The sequence below is a fragment of the Ruditapes philippinarum genome, unplaced genomic scaffold (genome assembly GCF_026571515.1).
Source record: "Ruditapes philippinarum isolate M1 unplaced genomic scaffold, ASM2657151v2 ctg883_1_1_1_1, whole genome shotgun sequence".
NCBI lineage: Eukaryota > Metazoa > Mollusca > Bivalvia > Venerida > Veneridae > Ruditapes > Ruditapes philippinarum.
In genome coordinates, this window is record NW_026856024.1 from 108,396 (window position 1) to 135,061 (window position 26,666).

At 31.8% G+C, this 26,666-nt stretch overlaps 1 protein-coding gene across 4 annotated transcripts in view; it reads left to right on the forward strand.

Moving 5' to 3' along the window:
- Positions 1-26,666, forward strand: part of LOC132745153 (fibroblast growth factor receptor 2-like) — an 81,860-nt gene that overhangs the window by 19,104 nt on the left and 36,090 nt on the right. The window contains exon 1 of one of the 4 annotated variants that reach the window (XM_060733971.1): positions 12,172-12,289. The exons of 2 other annotated variants lie outside the window; for them this stretch is intronic. In XM_060733971.1, coding sequence (XP_060589954.1) covers positions 12,177-12,289 — 113 coding nt within the window. In that variant the 5' untranslated portion in view covers positions 12,172-12,176. Of the gene's footprint in view, positions 1-12,171; positions 12,290-19,586; positions 19,715-26,666 lie in introns of those variants that run through there. One more of the 4 variants, XM_060733974.1, reaches the window with a different exon arrangement.

Sequence of the window (26,666 nt, forward strand, 5' to 3'; positions counted from 1 at the left end):
TTCTCAAGATCAAAGAAAATTGATACCAGGTGTTGTTTATTTACAAAGGCTTCTCTAATAAAAAGTCTCAAGTCGTACAAGATGATCGTTTGTACTTCGCTGTTTACGAAAACCTGACTGAAAATTAGTGATAATTCCATTATTTTCTAGATACCAAACTAACCGATTATTTATCATTCTCTCGAATGTTTTGCAGAGGCAACTTGTAAGTGAAATTGGACGATAAATTTGTAGGGTCAGTTGAATCTTTTCCAGGTTTAGGGATAGGAATAATCAACGCATTCTTCCAAGTGTTGGAAAATTCACCAGATACCCAAATTTTGTTAAAAATTGCAAGAAGCAAGTCTAAGGATTGGGGTGGTAAATGTTTAAGAAAACTGGTTGTAAATTTCGTCCGGGCCTGCAGCACTATCTTTTTGCAGTTTTGATTGAATAAATTAAGTCATCAATAGAAAAGGGAATTATAGTCATCGTCGTTTGTTGAAGTAAAATTAATATACTCTTTCTCAGCTTTACATTTAAGTTGTTAAAATGTATTTGAATAATTGCTTGAAGAAGAGTTCTTTTCAAACGTTTTAGCCAAAGTTTTCTGCAATATCTGTTTTTGTTTTGGCATATTGGCCATCACCAGTTTTTTAAGTGAACAGTTGGACTCTTTTTATACTTACCACTTATTTTTCGTACTGCATCCCAGACTTTCCTAATAGGAGTATTTGAATTAATATTTGAAACATAAGATTGCCATGATTGGCGTTTAGATTGACGCACTGATCTTCTAGCTTTGGCTCTAAATATTCTATAATTTTCAAGGTTTTCTGTTGTAGGGCTATGTTCAAACTTTTTGAGTGAAGCTTTACGTATACGAATGGCTTTTTTACATTCATCGTTAAACCATGGTTTTTTGATTTTGTTACTTTTATTATTTTCTTTAATGGAATAACTTTGCAAGCAATCGTATGTAATGCTGAAGAGAAAGTTTCAGCTAATTCATCAGAGGTGAAATCAAATTCATTTTTTGTTAGATCAATAGAACAGAGCCTAGTAAATGTATCCCAATCTGCTTTCTTAAATTTAAAAATTTGACGTCCTTCATCTGGTATAGAGTCATTTGATGTAAGTAACAATGGATAATGATCACTGCCGTACTGGTCATCTAAAACTTTCCAATCGAAGTCCAAGTATATAGCAGAGTGGACAATCGAGAGGTCGATGCAAGAAAACGTACCTGTAGCTGGATGTAAATATGTAGGTGACCGATTGTTTAATAAACAAAGCTGAAAGTTATCTATCAATTTTTCAGTTATGTTACCCTTATTATTTGTAGATGTACTACCCCACATAGGATTGTGAGCATTAAAGTCGCCTAATAAAAGGAAAGGTGATGGTAATTGCCGAACAATACTTTCAAGTTCATCACTTGTTACCGTTAAATTTGGAGGAAGGTATAAAGAACAAATTGTTAGTGGTCGATGTAAGGTCACCTGCACAGCTAAAGCTTGTAATCTTGTGTTTAGTTTTAATTCTTTTTGAGGAATGCAATTTGCGATAGCAATGCTTGTACCACCTGATGTTCTGGCGTTACTAGTGCATATATAATTATAAAGTGTATAATATTTTATAGAGATATTATCTTTAGGAGATAACATAGTCTCCTGAAGACATAATACATTTGGAGAAAATTTTGATAATAGTAAAAAGTAGATCATTATAATTTGACTTAAGACCTCGGCAATTCCATTGTAGGATAGAATGACTTCTATTATCCATTTTAAAGAATATTTTTATATCATTTAGGAAACTTTATTGGACTTCTGCTATTTCGGAGTTGGAGGAGGGGAGAGGTAAAGAACCTCATCCTCCATCAATTGGGTGTCGTGAAGTGGATCGAACCGATTTTCTGTGTTGATCGGGTTCCGCATTGCTTTTTTCAACCGATCTGTGATGACAATTCGCTCTTTAGGCGATTGTTTTTGAATAGCTTTCTCAGAAGATGTTATTTGAATGTTTGCGGTTTGCTTCTTTGGAGAAGACTTTAATGGTGACTGAGTCTGCACAGAGGTAGACTGCTTACTTTGTGAAGCTGTATGCTTTGTAGGTAATGGTAACTTAATTGGGGGGCATTGACATAAGTTGACCTGTACTGCAGAGTCAACCATCTTAACAGACTTTGTAACTGCAGCTGAATACGACAGTTGTTTTGGTCCTTGTGATTCAACAAGCTTTCGTGCATCTTGAAAGGAAATATTTTGCGTATACTTCTGACGAAGAATTTCTTTTTCCTTTAACCACAAGGGGTATGACCGGGAGGTGGCGTAATGCTCTCCTCCACAATTTGCACATTTAACAGGAACGTTACAAGTCTCATTTTTGTCATGGTTTGAGCTACATCTGCGGCAAAATAGTCTTGCCCTTTAACGCAATTTTGATCATGGTGAACCCAAATTTGAAGCATTTGTAACATTGGCATTGGGTTTTGGAATGTAAAAACCGCCAACGGCGAACGTAAAGGAACCTACTCTGGTAATCGATTGATGGGAGAATGGGTTGTGGGAGAATTGTTAGTAAGGCTATTCGTTTGGCAGTCGTTTACCATCTCTTTGACTGGGAATGCGCTTGAACGATTTGACACCTTGCTGTGATTTAATTTCAGCAATATTGCTTCAGCATTCCAAAGCAAAGGTCAAAACATCTTAATGACGGCCCCCTTGGGCTTTGGAGTTTAAGAGACTGGTGTGGTTGGCAGGTTTTGGTCAATGTTAAAAAAAGCTGGTACATTTCAGAATAAAATCTGATTGGTTTTCCGGCCTCTAAGTCTAATTAAAGAGTCCTCCATTGCGGAGTCTCTTGACAGATTTAGGTGTTCCAATTAAAGCCGAAAGTTGTTTTTCTATAATGAAGGGGCTAAGTTCAGTAAGTGATTTGGAGCTGTTTGATTTGATTATTAGAAAACGGGGAAAAATTCCATCAAATGAAATGTTACCACTTGAATCATTTTCTTGCGATTTTCGTTTTTTTGTTTGTATATCCATGATTAAAGATATTAAAATTCGTCTCCCGGGTTCCCCAGCCACCTCGGACTCCAACATGGGGATGTGCGATGGAGACGGATATCCAGTCTCCGCACATCAAGGATACCAGAGAGATATACTCTCATAAATTGCAAATATTTACAACCTACACAATTAGCCCATTAGCCACCGCCTTCTTGGATATGTTATACTGTACTTATAATGCATATATGAAATATTGTTTTAACATAACGGCACCCATCATAGCAGTTTCAGTAGGAACTAAAGGTATACTAGAAACACAAGTAGGAATAAAAATTTAAACACAGATTTTTTTTTATTTTAAATAATTTGTGTGCATTGAATTGTATTCATTTCGGGACCGTGTAAGTTCAATGAAATTTTCAAGTATTTAAGAAATATATATCCAAGGGCAAGGCATGACCAGCCGATTGACCAAAGCCGGGCTCACCCTTTGGGCCCCCCCGTTAAAAATAAAGCAAAAGGCCCCAAAAACAGTGGTGTTGGAAATACTGGAGATCCCTTTGGGTTTTTTCCTTCAATACCAAAAAACCCCCCCTTTTTTAGGTTACGGGGCCTGGGCCCCCGGCAAAAAAGGCAGTCTGGGTGTTGGCCATATGTCCGTCATACAGGCGCACAGCAGCGCACCCCCATAACGGACATATGTTACTCCTCCTCACCACGTAGAGGTACCCAAAAGAGGAGGGACCGCTCAAGTCAAAGAAGGTTTCTCTACTGAGGCCCCGACCAAGACCTATATAAATGAGGCGGAAAGCGACCAGGCGCAGGAAGTAATAAACTAGTATGTCACTGTTACTGACAACATTTACAAAAACTTGAATCATCTGAGATGCCAACTAGTCACTAGATTACCAATCCCCACCCCCAATGAAAAGTATCCGGAATAAGAGGTAGCCCGTGCCGCTGCAAAACCGAAAGTAGGGTGTTTTTATGAATTTTACAATTATTTTTGACAATATACTGCGATTTGTCCGGAGATGATATGTAAATGAACATACTTAATATGTATGATGCATATATAATCAAGCCACAGGTTCATACCAGTCCGAAAAGTATGTCGAGGTGATGGGCGAAGCAAGACATGTTGATTTTTTGTAGCTTATTGTGAAGTTGTAGTACATGAAAAACGGGCACATGACAAATCAGCACATAGATAAAACATTCTAGTGTTCCGTGGTATACATCTTTTCCACGTGTCATACCTCCTTTCCTTATTACAATGACTTTTTACTGGCTTGTTATCCATCGCTGGTTTGTTTTGAGCAGAGAATGACCTGTGCATGTACAAAGAGGGTACCGTTTCAGCAGATTTCGCAAAGAGGGTACCGATATGGATATGCACCGTGATGAAGGACGATGGAGATCGTTACGATTGTCCTTACAAATATGATCTTTAAATAGGCATGTGCTGTTCTCTTTTCTTGACAAATACGAAACTTTATGCATGTACCTCTGAACGCAAGTTTGAATGCCTTTTTGGAAAATTAGAATAGATAGAGAAATATTGCCCATAAATTTCGTGTTAGGAGTTCAGTGCTTTAATACGCACTAGCAAACTTTCGTGCACATATAACGATTATTTCTCAAAATAAACTATTCTAAACTAATGGTGAATCTTTCACATTACATCAAGCAGTTTATGAAGTTGTTCAATACCAATATTAATTATTCTTTGATATTAACAACTGCCCTACGCAGAAAGCGCATGCACGAAATGCAACATCCGTTTCTATGGAAAATTCGTAAAACGGCTATAATGCTCTTAAGGTATTAGGACCCTAATGGGCACTATCAGGAACTAAAGAATTGACATCATAGGTCAGATGTATACCTTCTAGTACACCTGTATGCAAAATTTAAACAAAGTTTACCGTACGGAAATCAAGTTATGGCCACTTTTCTGAACTCAAGCTAGGATGTTATGAGGGCCCTATTTTAGAAATGAGGAACCTTTAAATAATCAGCAATAACATTCTAATGAAAAATGTTTTCCCATGAATTTTTGGTAAGAAACAAATAGGACCATTCAGCTAACAATCCACATAAGCAAAATTATGGTTTCTTCCTAAAATTTATGAAATCTGTATAAAAATGTTACCCTACCCCACCCATTTTTACCTCATGTCTGACCATTTTTCTACTTAGGAGCCTAAATAAAAAATTTCTTAAAATTTACCCAAATGAGTGCCTGTTTTCAAAGTTTCCCTAAATTTTTAAAAAAGTATATTGGTTGATCTTGTAAAATATGAAATACTTTTACCGTCTAGTTTTGATTATATTACACTTTGAAAATATCAGGTACCATATTTATTACTAGATTTAGCATATTTAGCCAATAAATACCTATATAAATTCAAAATTCAAAATTAAACACTTTTTTTCTTTCCATATGGGACATGAAAGATACATAAATAATGTTAAAAGAAAAAAAGAAAGAAAAAAAAAGTTGACCCTTCTGGGGATTGAATCATGGCCCTCATTTTCAATGTAGTTAACAGTAATTCTAGCCTATTTGAATACTCTTCAAAGCGGAGGTAATGCATTAGGGTGCTAATACCTTAAGCAAACAAGTTGTTAAAACTCGTATGATTAGAATCGTGTATAAAGTAAGTTGAAAAAAATTATTTCATGGTGGAAAAACAAGGAAATATATCTTGATTTTGAACTGTGCTATAATATAACATGGTTTTGAGTTTAGATGTGCAGTAATGTAATAAAAAAAGGCCGTAGTCCTTCAGACATCTGAACGACATACATGCATCGTGCTGCACTAATGGTATATATGTTGTCAAAAAACTCATGACACAATTGTTCGGCTAAAAATTGAATACTCTTATTTTTCACCTGATACTGATATTTATTTGTGTGGAGTTTACCTTTAGTCAGACGAGTCCCCTATTGCTGGTATAATTAATAATGATTTATTTGATTTCTTATTTGATGATGTATCATATTTTGAAATGCTAGGAACAGTTATGATTGCTGGTGATTGGAACTCACGAGTTGGTATTTATAATGATTTTATTTCCTTTGATGTTTGTAATGATCAGCTAGATTTTGATTTTTATTACCCTGATATTCCTCAAGGATGGGCCTCAGAAGATAATGTATGCAATGCTCAGGGGTTTCGCATGCTTGATTTTTGTAAGTCTACATCATTGCGAATAGCTAACGGTAGAATTGGTGATACCCGTTCGTTCACAATTTTTAACCAACGATCATGTAGTACAATTGACTACTTGGTTTTGAATGATAAGATTTTAAGCGGATTAATACAGTCTCCGATAAGTAATCAAAATGTAAATTATTATGAAAATTCGTACTACATTTTATAAATGGTCAGGTGATCACTGGATAAACTTTAGACGTGATATCATTTCAAAGCTTCCCGAGTTTAATGCACTTTTACTTAGTAACAGTACATCGGAGAGCCTTTCTATTGATAATTTAGTTGAGGGTTTTTCCTCGTTTATGGACCGTACTTTAAACATTCGCAGATGTCATGCAATATTCATTATCCATCATATAATAAAGAGTGGTTTAATCGCGAGTGCGTAGAATCAAAGAAACTGTCTATTTTAGCGCTTAATTCATTTAATGGAAACCAATTAATAGATAACAGTCAATTATTTTTTGAGCATAACCATTCTTATAAACTTTGAATGCGCAAGAAAGAAACAGTGTTTAAGACTAAAAAGTCGCGTGAATTATGCGAACTTCGTAAATCTAAACCAAAGCAATTTTGGAATCATTTTAAGTCAAAACTTGAAAAGAGTTTAAACGATGTAAAACCTGAAGAATTTCGTGAGTATGTTTCTAGTTTGTAAAATGATATAAGATCTTCACGTATAGAAGATGTAGAATGTTTTATCTCTGATGTAAAATGATATAAGATCTACACGTATAGAAGATGTAGAATGTTTTATCTCTGACACATACTTAAATACAAATAACCCTTCTTTTGAATGCCTGAATACTCCTTTTACGTTTTTTGAAATTTTAATGGCAATTAAAGATCTTAAGAGAAATAAGGCATCTTGTCCTGCCGATAATTTATTAAATGAGTTTTTCATTGAGACGTCCGACATACTAATCGGTCATATCACGGACTGTTTTAACACTATATTTGATTCCGGTCATTTCTTAAAAGTTTGTTCTTATGGTTATATTCTACCATTATATAAAAAGGAAATAAAAGGCTACCGAATAAAGATAGAGGTATAACATTAATTAGTTATTTTGGTAAGTTATTAACAAAGGAATCAACAAAACGGGTTGAAAATTTGACCCGTGACAACAATATACAGTCTGACGCACAATTCGGTTTTCGTTAAGGTGTAAGCATCGTAAATGCAATTTTTGTTTTGCACTCTTTAGTGGAACGAATACTATCCCAAAATTCACATCTTTATTGTTGTTTTATAAACATTAAAAAGCTTTGGATTCAATTTATCGTAACGCTCTTTGGTATAAACTTTTTTAAACTTGGACTTGATGGTAAATTGATCAGGATTTTTAGAAATATGTACTCTTCGGTGCCTTCCTGTGTTAAACACTGTAATACTTTGTCAGACTTTTTTGATATATCAATTGGTCTTAGGAAGGGCCAAAATAATTCGCCGATTTTGTTTGCTTTATTTCTGGAAGATCTAGAACAATACTTATGGAATGATGATAATAATAACGATAAGGGTTTCACTTTTAATGATATATGTATGACTATTTTACTGTTTGCCAACGATATAGTCATATTTGGAAAGTCAAGTGAAGAGTTGCAATCGAATCATAATAATTTAAAGCTTGATTGTCATAAATGGGGCCTCGATGTCAACACAGATACAACTAAAACAATGGTTTTCAGGAAGAGAGGAAGCATCAGAGAAAATGAAAAATGTTCATACGATTATACTTTATAAGAGACTGTTGATAACTTCAACTATTTGGGTGTAGTCTTTAATTTTACGTGGTCTTTTCAACGTCATAATCAGTATGCTATAGGAAAAGCTATGAAAGGCCAAAATGTTTTACTTCTTAATTTTAACAAATATGATGTGACCAATTCCGTTTCACTCCAAATCTTTGATGCATTTGTTGCCTCAATATTAAAGTATTCTTGTGCAATATGGGGTTTTACAAATTTAAGGATGTAGAAAGGATTCACTTGAAATTCTGCAAGTCATTGTTACGCGTAAAACTCAGTACTTGCACTGCAGAAGTTTATTCGGTGTTAGGCCGATACTCTTTTTATGTTCGAAGATATGTTCAAGTAATAAGATTCTGGTTACATATTCTTCATTCAAATAATAATATCATAAAGACTGCATTTTATTCATCAATAAGTCTTCATGAAAATGGATTATAGCTCCTGGGCAACTACGGTTCATTCTATTTGAAATAAATATGGATTCACAGATGAATGGTTCAACCCATTGCAATACAGTCCAAAAGAGTTTGTAGATCAGTTGAATGTTTTATACAAAAGGTAAATGCAGACAATCAGTCTAGTCCACTTTTGTCTAATCTGTACGCCCAAATAGCGCGTGCAAAAACCGTCAAAAAAGAAAACTATTTCACTGTTGCTTTTATTTTGCTAAAAATACTCTGTGTTTCGCGTGTACAATATATTAAGAGATAAAATAAGAACACAATGTTCCAATATTTGATACTCTCAAATCCACTAAAAAGCCTTTCAAGGACGTTAATATTAGAAACACTGAGGCGATAACAAAATTATTCACCAACAATAAAGTTCAGCTATAGTTTTCCGGGACGTGTATCAACGCATTTTCATAAAAATTCTGCCCGCTTCGAGTTGCAAGTTCGCTATAACTTGTGCAAGCAACATATACCGAACGAAGCGGAAAATAGTGTAGCGTGTTTATGCATATATCTGGTTTTCAGTCTTTTCCAACATAAATAATGAAAGTGTTTGTCCATTTTTTATGGAGTAATTATTTCCTTGTAATCTTGCTGTGCAGTCAATATGACCGTCTGAAGAAATCTTAAAAATGCTACCCTTACAAAATTCCGACAATTCTATAGCACCTTTTAAAAGGAGAGACAAATTTACATACTCTCCCCTACATATTTGAGTTTGTTTTTAATGAGGACGGCACGTATGTGGCTACGTCATCACCGCAAAATGAACTTAGAGCGGGGAAAGACTGTTTCCTTGAAATAAGTCGACAAGCATGGGGAATACCAGAAATATTTTTTTTCGCGTCTTATCATTAGAAGTTTAAGATCTAATTTTGGTAGGAATAATGCCCGAATCAGTGATTTTCTGTTTAAAATCAATAATGTTCGACCCATCTGATTTATCGGACAAGAGTCTTAAGTCGCCGTCATCTAAAACTTCGGCGCTTCTCTTCTGTCCCCTTGTGACACGGCAATTATCGGCATTCTGTGAATTAGCCGCCTCCTGGTGTCTCTCTCATTGTAGCCTGGCCCTATCAGAGGCCTGTCTGTCTCTACTTCTCGTCCTTCGACCACGTTGCATGCTTAGCTGATATATTCGATTTAAGTTCTACTGATTGTTTGTCACGACGGAAATTCGACAATACTTTTTTCTAACCAATTAAGACAGCATTGATTGATTTAAAACCACCATTATTTGTTAATTCATGGTTGGTTCACTACAATTCAGCGAATAGTTTATTTTTCTATCACAAATAAGTGGCATAATTATCTATTTTGAAAAGGAAATGTTACTGCAATTATGTTTCAACCCTGTACTCACAAACATCTTTAAAGTATGTATGCTTTAATATAGATTTTTAGCTTCAGCCGATACCGATAGACGAGGACGGAGACGGCTAATTTTTTTAAGGGGCCATTTCAAAACGATTTCTTTTTTTTAAAAAAGAAAACAGAAGGCAAAGCCAAATATAATAATTGCATTTATTTCTATTACAAAAAGCCGTTCATATGCGTTTTCTGAATATCTAATTTGATTCATCAGAATATTTCTCGACATCAAACTGGTGAAGCAATTTTTGAACTTTGCTTTTAATAAAATCGTTGTAAAATAATTGATTTTCCCAAATAATGTCAGCAAGCGGCCTCGTTCTTCTTCTCCGTTTATTGGTACGTGGTGGTGTAAGGTCTTTTTCTTGTGATGATCCATTACTCCATTAGCAATGTTTCCCTTAAATCAGCTGTTCCTGGTTCATTATCCTGGTGTGACCGAGCTGCTACTTGACTGGCCTCGTGTTCTCTCGTGTCGATCCCGACATTCTAAAGATGGTGCGCAATAGCATCTAATGCCACTCCTGTACAAGATGACCGAAACTAAAAGCAGGACATTAAAATACTTTAATGCGCATATTTGTATGTAACAAGATAATAAAAAGCAAAATCGTAAACCGATTAGGGAAGCAGAATATGAATTATAGTGTGAAAATTACAGATTTAATGTTTTGTTGTGTCTTTTTTTTCCACCTTCCATTTTACATATCGACAAACATTAGTGTTGCATTGCCCATGTGAACTCGGTGAGGGAAATTTCCCTTTATAAGAATACTTAATTGTGCAATATGACGGTAGAAAAAGATAATAGTAGTTTATGAATTATGGCTAAACTGATTTTAACACAATTTTTCATGTCACATCAAAATGAATATTAAAAAATTCCCTGCATACATGTGTCTTATTTTAGGTAACAATGGACAATGAACCAATCAAAGCAATAAGTAACATTTTACCGGCTATGGTCAAGGCTTCCCCGACATCACCAATTACTTTGGACTTATTTGCACGATTTAAAAACTCATTCGTGCATCGCCTAAGCCGATACTAAATATAAGTTTTGTTTTTTTTAATCGTTAAAGACATTTTAAGTGGCAGAATTGTGTTTTCTTTTATCTCTTTCAATGTACCGGTGGAACTGCTGAGACATTTTTAGATCTGTTAGAAACTATTCGTATTCCATCATGCAAGCCTCTTAAACTTCTTGCAAGAAACAGAGTTCTTTTTGTGCTTATGTGGTTTCGAACATACCAGAAGTATATGATGTTTTCGTCATTGTTCAACATATCAGTGCCAGGTGCGACAATGCTATTTTATCCCGATTTTCTATCTACGTCTAAAATATTTGTTGTTTTGCCACAGGTTCATAAGTTCATGAGAGGCACCTGGAACAGAATTTCAATAGCCGTGATAGGAATTGATGGAACTTCTTATGGTATCAGTAGCCATATGCTTGAATGAAACACAAGAACAGTTTTATTCGGGACATCGAATATAAGATATATACGAAGTGGGTTTCCTGGTCACTATAACGATGCCCAGTAGTATTACTGTTACCTCAGATCGGCACTAATTAACCATTTTCACGCTGAACTTGTCGATAAAATTTATCCGACTTATGCCCATATTATGACACCATACACTTCAGCTCAAATACACCGTAAACGGCGGAGGAAGTGCCTAAAACTAACAGAATAGTAAAATACTGTGACTGTCTTGAACACGCTATAGCAGAGATTATATGTTACATGCCAATTTCTAGTGTATGAAAAAATAAACATTTGTACTTATCTTACTTGCCATAAAAAAGTTATAGCACTTACTGTATTTAATTAAATGATAAATATTTTGAGATAACCCCCGAATATTATAACCGCTGTTCGTCTCCGGCTATCGTTAGCCGTACAAGCTGTAAATCTCTTATATATGTAGCACCGTTTATAAATCATTCTCGTGACCTATGTACGTACATTGAACGCACACAATAAACGGTTTTTGCTTGTTAACGAGAGCAATTTATATTTGTATAAACATTGGAAGAAAGTCATGTCATTGGCAAATGTAAGTCATGCCAAGAAAATTTTATCTCATAAGTCTAGTTGTGCTTTTAGTTAAAAAAGAAGCATAGTTAATCACAAAAGGATTATGAAATATTAGAATAAGAAGTATTTGTAATGTAAAGAAAATACAGTGGAATTTCGAAAAATTAAAAGGGATTTCAGTATGATACAGATACTATAGAACCCTTTTTTCCAATAATGTATCGCTTGGTTAGACTTTTCGTTATAATTATTTGATAGACATTCGAGCGCCCGTATATAACATAATACCGCAGCATATTGGTGGCACTGTGTTCACTGCTTATGTTATTGTAGCATTATGACTAGCGTCGCAGCAGTCAAATTGTGTTTTATTTTTCTGATCGGAACTATTGTTGCACAACCCGACGGTTGCAATAACATATCAGGATTTTTCCGACCTAAAGATAGACTGTAAGTTGATGTTTACAATATTGTTGGCAAATATATATAATACAGTTATTGTTTTGTATTATTATATATTACTTTGATATGTGTTGGTTGTTTAACAAACATTAATATATTTAATATTTGATACAATTTTGGAGTAAATCCAGTTTTTTACTTCAACCCGTGCTGTAATTTTCAGACACACTATTTCTTTAAATGCGTGTTATTATTCCGTTTTCTATTTTAATTTGTATACTTCTCACTAAATATTTGATAATATTTTTTATATTATTCAAACTATAATATGGGAATAATGTGTACAACAAGCGCATTTTGAAGACTGTTTGGAAATAACATTGCATAGTGCAAGCACTGTTTCACACTACTATTCAAGCCAACACATGTTCCTCTTTAACAATGCTAAATCATTTAAACCTGTAAACAGTGTTTGATAGATATGTTCCTGACTTTCACGTGCTGAATATACTTTTCTAACGCAGTGAATTAATTCCTCTTTTTTTCTTTCCTTACCTTTAACACATGTTAAGAACTTTTGTTTACAAACCAAGAGAAAAAAGTACGTCTTACACGTTAACCTTATTTCAGTTTAAATAAGGTTTATTCGAGACAGTGTTACGTTAACGCTACTTATTTTACCTTTAATTTCTTTTACTCCAAACGGTATAGCAGCTCCACTTTTTAAGCATTGTAAAATAATTGTTTTATTTCATCTGTTAAATAATAAGTATATCTCAATAATTCTATTTCGTCATACTAAGACAATGTAATAACATTTTTTTTTTTTGCAAATTTACGTTTCCACTTGTCAAACATTAAAGATAGTAAGTTTCAAATATCTTTTTACATAACGCTAAACATTCATATTCGGATGGATAAAGATATTGTTTAAGTTGCACCATTTATCTATGTTTTTTTTAAATTTCACCAATTATCTATGGCATTTAAGTTATGTTGAAATGGTCCAAAATGAAAAAATTTAAGAACGCTCAATACGACAAATTTGAAAAAGTCGCAGACTTTATTTAATTGAGCTTGTTAATAAGCAAAAGTGGTAAACCCATGCTCGCTAGCACCGGCTTAAGCAGTTCAACATGTAGACACGATAATTGCGAAATACTGAAAATAAAAATCTACAACAATCAACTCATGATTTGATATACCCAGTATTAGGATTTTTATAACCATTTATTGTAGCTAGTTTGTATCTGTTTCAAAACACATGAACACACATAAATAAATCGTTACAAATAAATGGAATTTTAATTTAAGCACAATATAACTAGGTTAAGAATTTACATTGAAAACGATTATGACTGTCTTTAAAGGTACTCCACTGGGGTAATTTGACATGCCGGACTTGAAGTATTTCTTTTAGAATAATGATCCATATGATTCAGGTCTAGACCAATAACTTGTTTGCACAATTTAAGATCATTCGCTTTCTCCGTTATAAGGCTTTTTATTTAAAGCGGGCTAAGAATAATAAAAAAATATAACAAAAACACTATTTTACTTTTTTGTGAGTATATTTCTTCATTATCATTTGCATATTAAAGTGCCCGTGCTGATCTATGATAGACATTTAAATGTTTTCAAGCTTCTTGACCTTCGATCTGATAATTTTGTCATAATTTTTTTTCTAAAACAATACTTATTTTAAAAGTAACTTTATCAAATTATCGAAAATAAGCATGGAATTCACGATCAAATTCACATACATTATTTCGGTTTAGACCATCCGAGCGTATTCTTTCATTCCGGTGAACATTTTTATGTCGACCTATTTCTGTCGTTAGTTTATAACTCTAGATAACGATAGGAATTTTGTCATTCATAAATTAAGCACATATCAAAATTCACAGACAGAACATCGTAAAAACAACACAATTGCTGCAATTACGATCGAAATATGTAACAAACGCGGGCATATAATTATCAGATATTTATGATTATTCAGATAAAAGAGGCTGATAATACAATTAAACTGTGTGACATTTTACAAACCTCTTGCATAGCAGATTGTCCCTCTAACAATTTTTATCCAATACTCTTTTCGGCAAACTGGAAACCTGTGTTACGAGAAGAAACATAAACATATTGGCTACTTGACATTTCAAAACATTTAAAGACATACAATTGTGTCAATGTTTTAATGTTAGTTCATTATCCGATAGTTCAGAATTACGATTAGCGTGCTTGCGACAATAGATAGTATCTGTTTTACTTAATTTACTTTCAAATTATAGAAAAAGCATAACTTTAAAGTGGAAGATATCAGTTTATAAACACATTAAATATTCACATATTTTATAATAAATGTGTAGAAGAATAAATATGTAAAGCTTTAAGATAATATTGAAATACGAAGGCAAGATAATTCGTAATTGAAAAAAACCATCTTAAGGTTTAAAAAAAACTTATCTTGTATGATGCTTTTAATTTTATTTTATTTTTACATACTTTTAGATTGTCAATTATAAAAAGTGAAAACTGGATTTAGAAAAAAAATCTATATAAATAGATGAAGCAACATCTGTATCATTAGATACCTAGAAAATGTAATGATCACATTTATATATAACACTATCTGTTACAGAAAATGTCAGAATCAACTATCAATATAAATAAATGCATACATGGCTATGCTATGTATTTTTTATATTTGAATACAAGACGTATTGTTTTGATATTTGTTAACAACTGATGTTACTTTTTTTTAAAGTTATAAATGATTTGTATATGGATGTTTAAAATTTTGATTTATTTTATTGTTCACACCCTATTACATAAACCAATAAATTTCCAATGTTTGTACCAAACATCAATTTAGCCTCGTTTTCTTTTCTAAAGTTCAAACAATCCATATCAAATCCATATTGTGCTCCATATAGTCTCGTTTTCAAATTACCGAATCCGAGCAATACGTGAAGCCTCAAGTTCATTTTCCAAATAATAAAATCAATATCAAATCAAAATTATACTAAAAAATTAATGAAGAAGTCATTATGCCTGATGCTTTGCCCAATCTACGGCTGGCAGTTTGGTTCTCGTCCAATGTAGTTCAATATTGTAATCAACAATTTGTAATGACCAAAGAAAATCCTATTTATAGCGCATAGGAAAGGAAAACAGACATTGTGAAAAAACAAATAGCAATTATTCTGATCTTTTTATATGATGGTTACACTGTAAGCATTGATAATTTAGATATTTGCATTATGATGACCTGTTTTCAAGAGTTATTTCGTTCAAAATATTTATTCATAAGACTCCTTAATCTATTTATGTCAAATCAATTATTTAAAGTGACTCCAGTGTGAGGTTTGTCAAGATGACGGGACTGGAAATAATTTTTTGAGAATAATGCTTCATTTCATGTAGGTCTAGACCAAAAACTCGTGTGCAAAATTTTAAATCAATCGCATACTCCATCTTGACAATGTGATTCTACTTATTGTGAAAAATTATCCAAGATTGAAAAAAGTTGTAACTCTATAAACTGAATGCCACAAAAATGCGATTTTCAATTAATTTTTGAGTATATTTTTTAAATTAATCTTTTGCATCTCTTTCTATTTAAAGGGCCCCTGCAGATCTATGTCTGAACTTCAAAGTTTATGCTTTTAGGCCTTTTGGAAATTTACTTGAATTATTCTGTATATGACCTAAACATTCCCCTTATCGCCCCTAAAAGGCACAAAAAATCTACCATACAACTTTATACGATCTAGTTTAACTTGATATTATTGTATTGTTTGTAAAATGACATTTTGTATAGACTTATGTGGCATTTGTTGAATATTACATATTTTATTTGTCAGAAATTGAAAAACGGCTTTCCATTTTAATTAAATGTCACAAAGGGCAATACGCTATCATGTTATAGGACAAACTAAATTAACTAAAACAAACTAAAAGTTGTTCTTTTTCTTGTAACGCTGTCAAAGTGAAATCTTTAACAGCGATTTATAAATACAGAAAAATTCTTTCTTACTGTTTCGTAACAATTTATATCATTCAGGCGGATTCCATGTAATAAGAGACGAATGCTTTTCATTATTATGAGATACCTAATATTTTCAGCCTTTGGAGTCTAACGGTCCCTATGTACGAAAATAATTACACAAATTGGTTTTACTACCAATTGCATAAATATAAGTCACCGTTTTCACATACATATACAATGTATACATATGACGAAGGCTTTTGAGGCACAAAATGCCTCAGATAGATTTTCCACCTTCTTCAGAAAGGGCACACATAACTTACGTAACAACGTTAAATAATGGTATAGGAGCATGTTTGACACCTTAGTGCAGTAACGGGTTAACTCCTTAAATAATTAAAAAGGAGTTAACACATTACTGCTTTGAAGTGACGGTTTGTTACCTGAAAAAATGGGGTGTTATGTAAAATATTTTGTCATAATTGTAGGAAAATGTAAACAAAGTAGTATTTTGACATAAAACTTATCACTTTTCTGTACTTACTTCCAGAATGCAAGAGATAAATGGCTTTTTTTATTTGTTTTTTTTTTTTGGGGGGGGGGTGTGATTTTAACAAGACAACAAAAATTTAAAAAAGCTGAGATATGAAAATAAAAGCATTTAAGGGCGTTACGATCTTAAAGTTGCAAAATTAAATCCGTTAAATAACTGTTAAACTTGACCACAATTGACCAAAAAAAAAAAACACTGAAAAAATAAAAACATAAGTGATACATCTTAAATTAGAAATATGCTAATATAATTTAAATCTGAATTTAGTGTTTCTATAAATCAATAAGTATAAAATATATTCCATTTTTATTACAAGGGCAACGACTTTATTGCAAAGTTTGTTTAATTTTTTAATCAGTCAGCTGATTCGACAAAATATTTGATAATAAAAGATTAAAATACAATTATGTCTTTAATAACAGCATTCATTTTCTTTCTCATTATCTTTTGAAGTATACAATTGTTCTGTTTAAAGTCGTATATATCTTAATGAATTTATCAACAGGGTTGATCCTGAAGCTAAATATGAGTACATTTGTTAAATTGAAATAGTACTCCACCTGTCGTTTACATTTTGTCAAGTATACGCACCACGGAAAATGCAAATAACAGCAAAAATGAATATAACTGCAGTCTTTTTTTTTGCAATATACCTTTCTGTATTGCATTTGATATATAACAGAAAAGCAGTACTGTATTTAAATGTCTCATAATTATATTAAAAGAAGTGTAATTTAAGTTTTGGTTAAAATAAAAGAATTTTTACGGCTTTTGCAATTTGAGCTTAGAAGATTATTTTTGTTTTATTTTTCTTCAGATAAATGATTTACTTAATGATTTAATATGATTTGCATACTTAAAATTAACTTATTTCTTATGAGCATCTAGGCAGTTAAAATAATTAGTCTCATTTTTATCTTATATAATTCACTTTGCTCTTATAAACGATTGAAGTATTAATTTCTGTTTGAAATAAAATTCCAGAAATGTCCCTGTGGGTGAACACATGCGTGCTATATATAGTGAATATGACGTTCAGGTAAAGAACGAGATCTTATCAAACAATTATGTAATCCATCAAATAGATTCTCATAACCTTATAATTAATGTATCAATCCGAAAGATTTCTTTTCACAGACGAAGTATGGAAATCGATTATCAACTAATTCAAACTCAAACTCAAATAATTTTATTGCATTCAACATGCAATATATATTTAAAACACATGCACAGCATATCTATAGGAAAAATAGAAAGCAGAGAGTTGAAAATCCATCCCAAATACAGGATTTACCAATTCCGCCCCAGTTACTGATTTGTTTCAAATAAACTAGTAATTAATTTGAGCCGCGTCACGACAAAACCAACGTAATGCGTTTGCGACCAGCATGGATCCAGACCATCCGCGCAGTCTGATCAGGATCCATGCTGTTCGCTATCAGTTTCTCTACCTGTAATAGGGTTGGTAAACGAACAACATGGATCCTGATCAGACTGCGCGGATGCGCAGGCTGGTCTGGATCCATGCTGGTCGCAAACCCATTATGTTGGTTTTGTCGTGACGCGGCTCATTTTGGTTTTTTATGTCACCTTTACTATAATAGGACATTAAAAAATAGTTTGTGTAAAAAAAGGCGCAAGGTATGATATTAAAATGAATTAAATTGAATATCGATTTTTTTGTGTGATTTTAGCGTGTTTTAAATATTAACGTTGCTACGGTTTTATCTTTTGGGTGATTTTGAATAATAAAAATTGGTTAATTTTGAAAACGGATAAGTATTGAATTGAAAATTTGCACGTCCAAACGTATATAATTGATACACAAATCTCGGAAAAAATATGTCAAGTCCAGTCATGTAAAAAACCTCTAAGGAGTCCTTTTCTGCAATTCTTAAACGTAATCATAAACATTTTATAGCAAATGTTTAAGTTGTAACATTTTGACAAAAAAAAAACATTTTTTAGTGCTTCCGACGGATCATTTTCTTTCCAGATTTTAATGTTTGATGTGATTTGAATCTCCGATGTCTTCCTTATGCCGGATTTTTTTTACAAATTCTGGCGTTCGTACATTAATCCACGTTTTTAAGATATCTTTTGAATCAAAATCTAATTCATGAATTAGTTCATTTTCTAATCCATTTAGACAGCTCTGATTGGTGAGAAACAATGATCATTTGTTATTTCATGATATGGTTACTACATTTAAGTGAATAGTACATGTAGCTTTTTTCTATCACAAATATGGGCATTATTTAATATTTTGAAAAAGAAACGTTGCGACATTTATTTCATTCTTGGCATGTACTCACAAACATCCTAAAAAAGTGTATGCTTTATTTGTAGAACCGTTTTCAGCTTTGGCCGTATTAACGACACACGTGATATATGTATGTAAATAGAACGCACGCAGTAAACGGTTTTGGCTCGTTAATGAGATAAAGCTATATTTGTGAAAACATTGCAAGAAAGTCTTACCATTGATAAATATACATTTGAATTAGTTCTTGTCAAGGACGTTTTGACTGATAAATCTAGTTGTACTTTAAGTTAAAAAGAAGCACAGTTAATCACAAATTGAAAACCTAGAATAAGAAATATTTATTAGGATGTATAGAAAATACAGTAGAATTTTGAAAAAATCAAAAGAGATTTTAATCTATACAAGAAATATAGAACCCTATTTCCAATAATGTATCGCTTGGTTAGACTTTTCATTATAAACATTCGATAGACATTCGAGCGCCGGTATAAAACACAATACAGGACCAGATTGGTGGCACTGTGTTCACTGTTAATGTTATTGTAGGAGAATGACTAGCGTCGCAGCAGTCAAATTGTGTTTTATTTTTCTGATCCGAACTATTGTTGCACAACCCGATGGTTGTAATAACATATCAGGATTTTTCCGACCTAAAGATAGATTGTAAGTACGTGCCTACAATATTTTGAATTAATAAAAATTATACAGTTGTTAATTATTTTACGTATTTGTAGGGACAGATATCTTTGATATGTGTTGGTAGTTCACCAAACAGGAATTTATTTAATTTTTAATTTAACTTAGGAACTAATTAGATAAATTATCTGCTTTATTTACTTCGGCCTGTGCAATAAGTTTCAATCCTGTTATTCCTGTAAATCTGTCTTCTTTTTTCGTTTTCTATATAAATTTGTAAACTTCGCACTGAATTTTAAATAATATTATTTTATATTCTTGAAAATATAATATAAGTTATTTCAACAACTAGCGCATGTATATAACATTGCATAGTGCAAGCACTGTTTCACACAACTATTCAAGCCAACGTATGTTTCTCTTACAATGTCTAATCATTTAAACCTTTGAACAGTGTTTGAACTAATTCAATGTGATAAAAAACATATTACTTCCTGTATATTTTCTTCCCGTATATAAATATACGGGAAGTAAATTAGAGGAACTAATTTAATGTGATAAAAAAAAATTAAACACGTTATATTCAGGTGTATATATATATATATATATATATATGACATTGAATGAGTTGCTCTAATTTTCTTCCCCTACCCTTTTTCTACATGTTTAGAAAATTTGTTTACGAACCAAGATAAAAAGTAAGCCTTATTTCAGTTTGAATTAGATTAATTCTAGGCTGTGTGACGTGGATGTCGCTTTTCGTGTTAAATAAAGCTTCAGAATAAAACAAATACATGATTGATATACAATGTATGTATTTAAGTCACCGAAATACTTTGCATGTTTTGTGAAAATATTAGAAAAGTAGCTATTTTTATTTTGCTATTTTATCTATTATTTCCTTTGCACAAAACGGTTCAATTTAGATCGATTTTTTAAGAATTGTAAAATAATTGTTTGATTTCATCTCGTAAATAGTAAGAAGAATTTCTCAATAATTCTATTTCGTCATACTAAGACAATGTAATAACATTTTTTTGCATTTTAACGTTTTCTTCTTCTTTCTTGGCAAAAGTTAAATATAGTAAATTTCAAATATTTTTTACATGACGCTGAGAATTCAATTAGGATGGATGAAGATATTGCTTAAGTTGCAATTTAAATTTCACCAATTATCTATTGCATCCAAGTTTTGTTGAAATGGTCAAAAATGAATAATTTTTAGAACGTTCAATACGATAAAATTCAAAAAGTCGCAGGCTAGGTTCATTTGACCTTGTTAATGGACAGATGTGTTAAATCGACACTCGCTAGCACCGGCTTAAGCAGTTCAATTAGGCATGACAATGGCGAAATTTTGAAATTAATTTTAACAACATTCTAATCATGATTAGATGCAAACATAGAAACATAGTCAGTATAAGCAATTTTATGACCATTCATTGTAGCTAATTGGTATCTGTCTCAAAATACACAAATAAATCAATCATTACAAATAAATTCAATTTAGATAGACGCCCATAGAATATTATACAATTATTGACTAGTGTGCCATTGAATAAGATGTGATATTCACCGGCAAATGACATATTGAATGGCACACTAGTCAATAATTGTGTTATTATATGAATAGGCTATAAGAATTCAAAAATAATCACAGAGAGTACAACTTTATACATTTACAATGTTTGCCTGTTTCGTTGAAGCGCGGGGGGAGAAAAACGCTCTTGTAAGGCGTGCAAAAACTGCCCGAACGCTGCGCATACAAAAGTAAATCAAGTTTATACCTGTCATTGAGGTGTGACTTGTAGCTATAATTGTAAAGTAATTATATTTATATCGAGAAATATACAACCAAGAATAAAACGCAACAACTATCTTTTAATAAGCAGGCGTAATTAACAGTCTACGATAAATGGTCAGTTTATATGAGTCTCAATCTATTTTTAGACCGGGAAAGTCTAATTGAGCCAGTGAATATGATACTACACCCATCGAAAATGATTCTAAAAAAAAGTTCTTTTGACTGCTGTTTGGACAAGTGAGATTGAAGCTATATTTAGATCATATAATAAAGTTATTTAAACATTGTCAGGTTAAGAATTTGCATTGAAAACGAGTATGACTGGTCTTTAAAGGGACTCCACTTAGGTAATTCGACACGATGGACTTGAAGCATTTTTTTAGTTTAATGATCCATATGATAGGAAGTCTATACCAATGACTCGTTTTCAGAATTTAAGATTATTCGCTTTCTCCTTATTTATTTCTCGGTTTTTTAAGGTTTAAATCGGGCTAAGAATAACACAAAAACTATTATTTTACAATTTCTTAGTATATTTCTTCATTATCTTTTGCATGTCTTTCTGCTTTAAGAGCCCGTGCTGATCTATGTTAGAAATTCAAATATTATGTTTCAGGCTTCTGGACCTAAGGGGAGTTCCTGTTCTGAAAAAAATGATGTGTTTACGTCACTCCAATAATTTATAAATAATTAATGTTTGTTCTAGAACAATACTTGTTTTACATGTAACTTTATCAGATCATACCAATTTACTTATCTAGAACATTGAAGATAAGCAAGGAATTCATAATAAATTTCACATACATTATTTCGGTTTAGATCACCCGAGCGTATTGTTTCATTCCGGTGGACATTTTTATGGGATAGGAATTTTTGCCATTCATAAATTAAGCACATGTCAAAATTCACAGACAGAACATCGAAAAACAACAAAATTGCTGCAAATATGATCAAAATATGTTACAGGCAATGGCATATAATTATCAGATATTCATGATTATTCAGATAAAAGAGACTGATACTACAATTAAACTGTGTGACATTTTACAAACCTTCTGCAAAGCATTTTGTCCCTCAAACAGTTTTTTGTCCGATATTTTTGCGGAAAACTGGAAACCTGTAGTACGAGAATGTTATATATATTGGTTATAAATATTTTATTATGATAGTGCATGTTGGCTTCTTCACCTTTCAAAACATTTTAATACATGTTTAAAGATGAGTTCATTATCCGATAGTTCAGAATCACGATCTGATTTTGTAATCAACATTAAGCCTGCTTGTGGCAACAGATTGTACCTGTTTAACTTAATTAACTTTCAATCACAGACTATAACACAACTTAAAAGTGTGAGCTGTCTATAAGCACATTTAAAAATTCATATATTTTATAATAAATATGTAGAAGAATAAATATATCAGAGCATTAGGATAGTATTGAAATATAAAGGCAAGGCAATTCGTAATTGAAAAAAAAAACACCTTTAGGTTAAAACAAACCTATCTTGTATGATGTTTTTAATTGTATTTTTACATAGTTTAACATATTTGTAATTGAAGCTGTCAATCATACATTACTTTAATACTTGAAAAAAAACATCAAGACGTATAAATTTAGACATTCGATTACAACTGAAGTTACTGTTTTGTAGTTTATGGATGTTCCAGATTTTGATCTATTTTCTTGTTCACAACTGTAACCAATAAACATCCAGTGTTTGCGTCACATGATATTCCAACAGAAATCATTCTTCGAAAAGATCAAATAAATTTAGGCTTGTTTACTTTTCTGGAGTCCAAACAATCCATATCAAATCCATATTGTGCTCAATATAGTCTCGTTTTCATTTACCGAGTCCGAGCAATACCTGAAGCCTCAAGTTAATTTTCCGAATCCAAAAAATCTATATCAAATCAATATTGTAAAATGAGGAAGACATTATGCCAGATGCTTTGTCCAATGTACGACTGACAGCTTTGTACTTGTCCAATAAAATTCAAAACTGTTATCAAAATGTGTAGTGACCAACCTGAATATGCCAATGAAAACCCTTTTGATAGGGCATAGGAATGAAAAAAAAACAGACTTTTTTAAAATACAAATTGCAATTTAATCTGATCTTTTAATGTGAAGGTTACATTGTAAGCATTGATAGTTTAGATATATTGATTATGATGACTTGTTTTAAAGACTTATTTCGTTAAAAAAATATATATTTATATAAGTCTCCTTGATCTAGGTTATGTCACATCAATTATTCAAAGGGATTCCGATGAGGTTTATCAAGATGACGGGCCTGGAAATAATTTTTGAGATTAAAGCTTCATTTGATGTAAGTCGAGACCAAAACCTCGTGTGCGTGTTTAGAATCTTACGCTTATTCCGTCTTCCAAGTATAATTCTTTTCATTGTGAAAAATGACCCAAAATTGAAAAGCGTTGTAACTCTTAAAAATAGCACAAAAATACAATTTTTAATTAATTTCGAGTTTATTTTTTAAATTAATCTTTTGTATATCTTTCTGTTTTAAGTGTAGTATAGTTTAATATACTTAAAAGATGTAATTTGCCATGATAACAACACTTTCAAAGAGAATACTTTAACAAAGATTTAAAAATGCAGAAAAAAATGTATTGTAACAAACTATATCATTGAGGCGGATTGCATGTTATATGAGACGAATGTAAATTATATTTGTAAGATGGACATTTTATTTCAATGTATCAACCTATTGACGCTAACGGTCTCAATGTACGTAAATGATTAAATAAAAGTAATTGGTTTTTACTACCATATCGTTTTCATATACATGTACAATGTATACATATCACGATAGCTTTAAAGGCACATTATGCCTCAGTACCGATTTATTCACTTTCTTCAGAAAGGGCATGCATTACTTACGTTAACAACGTTTAAATAATGGTATAGGTTAGTGCAGTAACGGGTTAACTCCTTATATAATTAAATAGGAGTTACACGTTACTGCATTGAAGTGACGGTTTGTTACCTGAAGAAAATGGGTGTCATGTAAAATAACTTGTCATAATTGTACTCAAATGGTAACAGAATGTTGTTTCGACTTATATACTTATAACTATTTCTGTACCAACTTTTTTCGTGGGGGGGGATTTTAACAGGACACCAAAAAGCATTGAGATATGAAAATAAAAGCATTTTAGGGCTTTACGGTCCTTTAAATTTGCGATATCATTTCCTTTCAATAACTGTTTAACTTGAATACAATTGACAGGGGAAAAACAATTAAATATTAAAAGCCTACATAACTTTAGTGATCTTAAATAAGTAACATGCTTAAATTATTTTTATCTTAATTTATTTTTCAATACGTCAACGGGAATAAATAATTTTTATTTCAAAGGCAAACCCTTAATGGCAAAATGTGTTTAACTTTTTAATAAGTCAGCTAATTTGACAAAGTATTTTGACATAAACGATTAAAATACAATATTGTTTTTAATGACACCATTCCTTTTCTTTCTTATTATCCTTTGAAGAATAAAAATTGATTTGCTTGATGTCGCGTGTGCCAATTTTTATGAATTCGTCAACAGAATTGATCCTGCAGCGAAAAATTGAGTACATCTGTTAGCCTTAAAATAGTACTCAACCTGTGTTTGTACCTTTTGTCATGAAGACACACCGCAGAAAACAAATACCGATAATTAAATACTACTGCTTTATAATTTTACAATATATCTTTTGTATTGCATTTGAATTAAAACTGTTACAGGAAAAACAATACTGCATAAAGAACTTTGTGGTAGCTTTATTAGGGATTATACAAATATTTATGATTATTTAAAAACTACAAACGCTAATAATACACTATATAGTCAACCACGGATTATGTTTATATGTGTAAATTCTTTATAAATCTATTAAGAATGGCAATAATACTAAATTGTTCAAACATATAAACAGTGTTAGAATGGTAAAGAAAAATTACATTTATAATTATAAATTTCTTTGTCGCTTCATCAGGACTCCTAAATAACAAGTTGATAAGGATGTTTAGGTTTAAGTCAATGTCATGTATGGGTCTTTATGCATGTAGTGATGAAAAATCAGTTACTATAAACCATTTTTATAATAACCGTTACCGTGCTGGAACTAACTTTTGCCATCAATAAATAGCCAGGCTAATGCTGTCTAACATTGTTCTGTTCTGTTTGAAGCTCAATCTTCCTATTTTAATAATAAAAAAAAATACACTTCAAATGCACTTAGTCAAATTAAAAAAAAGAACAAATCCAATTAAGAATTAACACTTTTAATGATATAATTTTATGAAACATTTTAATAGAATAGACGAAAGATTCATGCCGTCAGAAACGTCTTTAAACGCATTTTATATAGTTAAAAATGACCATATTTTGTTTGTAACATTGAATTTTTTTATAAAGACGTGAGTACTAACAGACTAACAGATATGCCGAGAACAAATCCAATACACCAATTCAAATTAAGGATTTACAGTCTTAATGATAGTATTTCATGATATTTTATAGAATATAAGAATAATTCAAGTAGACAGAAACACCTTTAAACGTATATTAAATACATAAAAGTAACCAATTGTAGTTTGTTACATAGGATTAATAATTATTTAATAAAAACGTGAGCACTAACAGACAAGATTTCAAGATTACAAGATTTTATTGATAAGTCTTTAGGCCTTCGGCCCATAAACATTTACAACATATATATGATAAAAATACATAGATACTGATTGATAGATAATATTGGGAACAAAAATCTTCTGTCGAATATTTTTGTTTCACGGCAATAACATTAAGTGAGTAAAGACTACTTCTATAGTAAACATTGTTAATGGCCAGTACTACATAATTCATCATGAATGGATATCTTTTTACATTTTAAATACCTTCTTTGGTATGAGCGTTTTTTGAACTTCATATGACGTCTGTTCTATCTTGTCTTAATGACACTTTTACTAAATATTTGACTTTTTTCCTTTCTGTCGTATTATCTCCAGATCACTTGATACTAATTACCCTATGTTGTGTTCTGTGTTTCAAAAGAAACGATGTAAATCATTAATTTATGAAGCAGTTAATTCACACAATTATAGTACTGTAACTTTACAAGCTAAAATAAATCAGCAAAGATTTCTATAAGATTTACGTTTC